Source organism: Meleagris gallopavo, chromosome 7 (assembly GCF_000146605.3).
Source record: "Meleagris gallopavo isolate NT-WF06-2002-E0010 breed Aviagen turkey brand Nicholas breeding stock chromosome 7, Turkey_5.1, whole genome shotgun sequence".
Classification (NCBI taxonomy): domain Eukaryota; kingdom Metazoa; phylum Chordata; class Aves; order Galliformes; family Phasianidae; genus Meleagris; species Meleagris gallopavo.
The window spans coordinates 18069961-18074977 of record NC_015017.2 but is presented as its reverse complement, the minus strand read 5'-3'; the positions used below and the strand labels follow the sequence as shown (position 1 = coordinate 18074977).

General features: G+C 58.3%; 2 protein-coding genes across 2 annotated transcripts in view; one reads left to right on the top strand and one right to left on the bottom strand.

Annotated features, from left to right (window-relative positions):
* The window catches only part of LOC104911762 (striated muscle preferentially expressed protein kinase-like), a 13545-nt gene extending 13260 nt beyond the window's left edge, over positions 1–285 (top strand). The window contains exon 7 of the mRNA XM_010713799.3: positions 217–285. Within this exon, the coding sequence (XP_010712101.1) occupies positions 217–285 (69 nt within the window). The remainder of the gene's footprint in view (positions 1–216) is intronic.
* Positions 286–493: 208 nt separating this feature from the next.
* The window catches only part of PTPRN (protein tyrosine phosphatase receptor type N), a 10902-nt gene continuing 6378 nt past the window's right edge, over positions 494–5017 (bottom strand). The window contains exons 20-32 of the mRNA XM_031554291.1: positions 4955–5011; positions 4762–4875; positions 4425–4550; positions 4168–4298; positions 3827–3911; positions 3268–3375; positions 2954–3031; positions 2553–2633; positions 2104–2264; positions 1933–1972; positions 1469–1570; positions 953–1120; positions 494–602 (exon numbers count right to left, since the gene is read on the bottom strand). Of these exons, the coding sequence (XP_031410151.1) occupies positions 552–602; positions 953–1120; positions 1469–1570; positions 1933–1972; positions 2104–2264; positions 2553–2633; positions 2954–3031; positions 3268–3375; positions 3827–3911; positions 4168–4298; positions 4425–4550; positions 4762–4875; positions 4955–5011 (1302 nt within the window). The 3' untranslated portion in view covers positions 494–551. The remainder of the gene's footprint in view (positions 603–952; positions 1121–1468; positions 1571–1932; positions 1973–2103; positions 2265–2552; positions 2634–2953; positions 3032–3267; positions 3376–3826; positions 3912–4167; positions 4299–4424; positions 4551–4761; positions 4876–4954; positions 5012–5017) is intronic.

The following is a 5017-nucleotide window of genomic DNA, read 5'->3' as shown; positions in this document are numbered from 1 at the left end:
CCGGGGAGAGACGGCCGAGCCGCGCGCCAATCACGGCCTCCCTCGAGACAAACTCCGCCCCCAGGGGGTGTGTCGTCGCGCGGGCACGCAGCCGCCAATCAACGGCCGTCCCTCGCCCGCCCTGCGGCCCGACTGGCTCCTGCCTGGGCCTTGCCCCTGCACTCTAGTCAATGGGCAGCGAGCACCAGACCACACCCTCACGCCCTGCCCCACTAGAGCCGGCCTTCGGGAAGCCAGGAGAGGCATCCCCAGTCCTGGGTCCAGCACTCCAAAGTGACTCCTTAGCGCCCTTCCTGGGGTAGAAGCACAGTGGGGCTGGAATAAAGCTGGAGCTTTGGCCCCAGCCCACCTACAGCCCTGTCAGGGCCTTGAGGACAGCAATAGCTCCGAGGGCCATCCTTCACCCCAACTCCTCTGCTGGACAACATTCTCGACAGCTTCAGGATCCACAGCTATCCCTTCCCATCCCCAGCCAGACACACAGACCACTCCCTGGTGAGACAGAGATGCTTTAATCAGAGATGAATCCCACAACCGTTCTCCCACCGCACTCAGTCGACCACCAGGCTGCTGCTGACCACTGGCAGGAGCTCAAAGAAGCCCTGAAAGGAGAAGGGCCATCAGGGCGCAGGGCAGGGGCACAGCCAGCAGCTTCCCGCTGGGTTATGTGCAGCCTCAGCGCAGCCAGCTGCTGCACAGAGCAGGACCGCGTCACCATAGTAACCCATCACTGACTCAAGGCTAGCGCTGGTTGCCATAGGAACCATTTGGGGATGGCAGTCACCAGGGAAGGCTGGGACGGATGGCGGAGAGGCAAGGAGCTCCTCCGGAAGCTCGTAGTACTGCTGCGCTGTCCCCATGCAATGGGAGGCCCGCCCAAAAGATAGGGCTGAAGGGGACGCAGAGCACAGAGCAGCGGGGATTTGGGGCAGCGGGAAGAGATCTGGCTCACCTTGAAGAGAGTGATGCTCTGCAGCACCCCCGAGGTGCAGCACATCTCTCGAATGGAGTGCATGGCCAGCTGTGGGCAGCCAATGTCCAGCACACGCAGCCCCAGGCGGGAGGCCAGAATGGGGCCGATGGTGGTGCCGCATGGAGTGTCATTGCGTACCATGAATTCCTGCATGGACACATGGGGTTGGCAGCTGCTCCCAGTGCCACACAGCCTCCCTTGTGGCTTCCACCAGGCTTAGTCCTAATGGAAGACATGCTGGGACAGGGAAGCAGCATAGTCTGTAAGCCAAGATGCCAAAACCCCCAGAGAGCTTCAGTGAGGTCAGGCCAGACCTGTACTCCCCTGAGCTTGCTTGCCAGGACACCCGGCACAGCAAGGCAGTACAGACACCAGCAGGCATAGGTACAGTAGTGGAGAGGTAAGTTCCTGATACTGGTCCTGCCCTCCAGCACACGGCCTCAGCAGGAACTGGTAATATTCACCAGGGAGCTGTGCTCACCCAGCTGCGCTCACCTGCAGAGGAACACCCACACGGGCCGCGATGTCCCGGATGACTGCCTCAGTGACAGCTGTGGAGGCGTAGCGCTGATTGCTGTTCACTTTGATGACAGGGCCCTGTGAAAGAGAAGACATGGGGTTTGGCACAGGGATATACTGTATTACTTACAGAATTCTAAGTGCCCAGTGCCCAGGAGAGACCCACAGTCAGAAATGCTGTCCCACCCCCCGGATCCTATGAGTGACATGCTTGCCATGGGAACAGCCCCAGCTTTAAGCCAGGGAAGATATCCACAGATAGAACTGTGGTTCCATGTTATTAAATCTAGCAATGTGGCACAACTGCATGGTGTGGCAGGACAAAGGTCGCCTGTAAAACTGCTGCCGAGTTGCACTCTGGACAGTGGCTGTGTGTTTCACGCTGCTGCTGAGCAGACAGATGGCACCAGGTCTGGCACAAAGCAGAAGGCTGTGCTCACCTTGTGGAAGGCTGGCCGATGATTCTCCTCATGCTTGTCCCTGCAAAAGAGAAGCAGGAGTTTCATGCTGCAATCCTGCCTTCCCATTACAAGAACTGTCCTGCCACTATGCCAAAAGGAGTGCAAAAGATGTGTCCCCACATGCAACGTGGCAGGGTTCAGAATACTCACACATAGTTAGGGTGCACTGCATGGGCCATGTCAGCACTGATCATGTAGGACTTGGCCACCGCCTCCTCAAAGGCTGTCAGGTTTTGTGGTGATGCTGAGATTCGGCGCAGCACCAGCTCTGTCAGAAGGGACTCGGCACCCTGCGCACTCTCTGACCCTACCTGCCAGGAGGACCATCAGCACAAAACCCACCCAGCACCACCCCAGCCACCTCCAGCACTCCAGGCCAACTGAGTGACAGCAAGCTCCCCACATCCAGCAGAGAGGCTTCCAACTGCATCAGAAGTTCCCACTCCCTGCCAGGCCCACTCTATGTTTTGTGGTGGGATGAGAAAACTCTATGGTGCTCTATGGGTGGCTGGGATGCAACTCCTCCTAATAACTGGTGGAAGGAAAACAGAACATGGAGCCCCTCTGCATGCCAGTCACCCCACGGCTATGCTCCGTACCTCCTCGTTGTCATAGAGTGCAATGAGGCGCACATTAGGCTCCTGGGAGAGGGAAGGAACTGTGCATGAGTCTATCAGTGCCTGGAGAGACAGAGGAGGAGAAAGGGCATCAGCCTCAGTGCCACCCCATCCAAGGAAGCTCAGCACTGAGCTGCCAGGAACATCCCCAGGAAAGTCCAAGGCACCAAGGAAAGGAGCTGTGGGTACACTGCCCAATGAGAGCAGAATTCATCACTCTCGGGAGATGCTGGGAATGCCACACACTCAGCACAAGGGGGCAGCGACTATCCAACCCCAGGCCCAAGAACCCCTGCCATAGGAACCAGCTAACAGACCAGCAAAGCTAAGTCGAGGCACAAGAGGGCCATGACAAAGCCCCAAGGCTCCTTCCCTCCTCTCACCTGCAGAGCACAGTAGCAGCTGTGCAAGTTGTCCAGGCGTGGGGAGAAGATGAACTCATCAAAGGCACCACCAAGAGTCTGCAGTCAGAGAACAAGGAGTAAGCACAGATTTTGAGACACCAAAGAGCGGGTGGGATGTGTCCCCAGCCCAGTCCACACCTTTGCCCCCTAGGAGCCATTTCCTCTCACTCTGCTCTCAGCCTGCTCTCAGCCTTGTGTCCCCCAGGCAGAGGAAGCGTCCTGTGCATGGGACCGGGCAGTGCCAGTCTGCAGGCATGTTGCATACAGGTAAAAGGAGACTCTGTTGTACTCACCGCTGGCTGCGTATCTGCCAGGCATAGCTCCAGCTCCACAATCTGCTCTGGTTTCACTCCCAGCTGTGAGCAGAGCAGGGAAAGCAGGACAGGGCTGTGCCGCTCTGTCTGGGAAAAGAGCAGAGCTGTGGGCAGTGCAAATGATGGGTAGCAGAGAAACTTTCTCATTCCCTTCTCACACTGCAGTCCTAGGCTTCCTGCCTACTAACACACTCTGCATCTGAGCCCTCACTGAGCTGTGCTCACAGAACACAGTGAGGGGCTCTCTGCCCATTGCACAACCTCCCCTCCCTCCTCTGAGAGAAAAGGGAGTCTATATGTGACAGTTTGATGGGGGATTTTTCCTTTCCCTTAGGATGGCTGCAGGCTGGGGTGGGAACAGAGAACAGTGGAGCACATGTGCTGAGTAAGTGGTTCTGGGGTGGAACTGAGAGTGAGTAGCTGTGAATGGGAAGGAGAAAGAGAACTTGCTGGCAGGGAGCCCTGAGGACTAGAGATCAAAAGACGGCACATGGGAGACCGAAGTGAGCCCCCTGCTTGTCCTTGGCAACCTACTCACCTGGGCTGCAGCAACACTGGCTGTGTGCTCCATGGCTGGCTCTTTTTCCAGCTCCTCCTGCACAGCAGTAGCCAGAATGGGAACCCTGTGGGGAGACAGTGTCAGCAGCTTCAGGGCACTGCTCACCCCCCGGGGACTGACTGCCATGCTGAATGGAGCAAGGACACACTAAACTTAAGCACAGACCTACTGTGCTACCTTAGGACACCCCAGTGCTCTTCCCCAAGCCCTTCACTATGAGTGAAGCCATTGTAGTTCACCCCACTGCAATCAGCAGCTGCCACAGGGAGAGAACTGGGGCAAGGCACTGCTCCAGCTGGGAGGGCTGAGCCGGGCCTTACAGGTGATGCTCAGTGTTGGGTCCGAAGTTCTCATTGATGCTGCGCTGCAGATGGATGGCCAGATGGGGAATGCGGAGAATGGGCCGTTCCACGCACACCAGTCGCTGCTCCAGGTGCCCTGTGTTTGGCTCCTGAAATACCAGCAGGACTGCTGAGCTGCCTTGCTGGGCCAGGTCTGCAAAACTAGGAGGTCACAGGAGAAGCAGCATGTCCTACTCCACAGCCAAGCCACCGTCTCTGCCTCAAGCTGGGCTCACCTTTATGATCACCCTTCCTGCTACGGTGAGGTCACGGTCAAACCAGGTGTTCCAGATGCCCCCTCCGTAGGTCTCCACACCGACCTGCACTGTGCCCACCTGTCCCCGCTTCGAACGTCGCTTCACCTGGATGAGTGCAGAGATGACACCAGGGACTGGGACACCGGTGGGGATCGGGCAGAGCATGCCTAGAGCCCACCAGCATGCCATGAGGCGCTTTGTAGGGAGGGGAATGCAAAAGCGGAGCAGTGTGGGGACTCAGCACCCTGCACGGGGTAGCAGAGAGATGTCAGAGGTCACAGGGACTCAGAGCAATTAGACGTCGGGAACGTCTCACCCTGAGGCAGGGGCTGTCGGTGTGTGCTCCGAGCAGGCTGAACCCATTCCCCGGCTGGAAGCGGCCCCCGACGGCGAAGGCAATGAGCGTGGAGTAGTTCCTGGTGACAAAGTACTGCGGGGAGGGGGGGTGTGGGGCAGGCCGTCAGGGCCGCGCTCCCCCCTCGGCCCCCAGCCCTCGGCCCCGGACCCACTTTGCAGGAGGGGCGGATGTCCCAGTGTTCCGTCTCCTTCAGCTCCTGGAAGCCGGCCTGCAG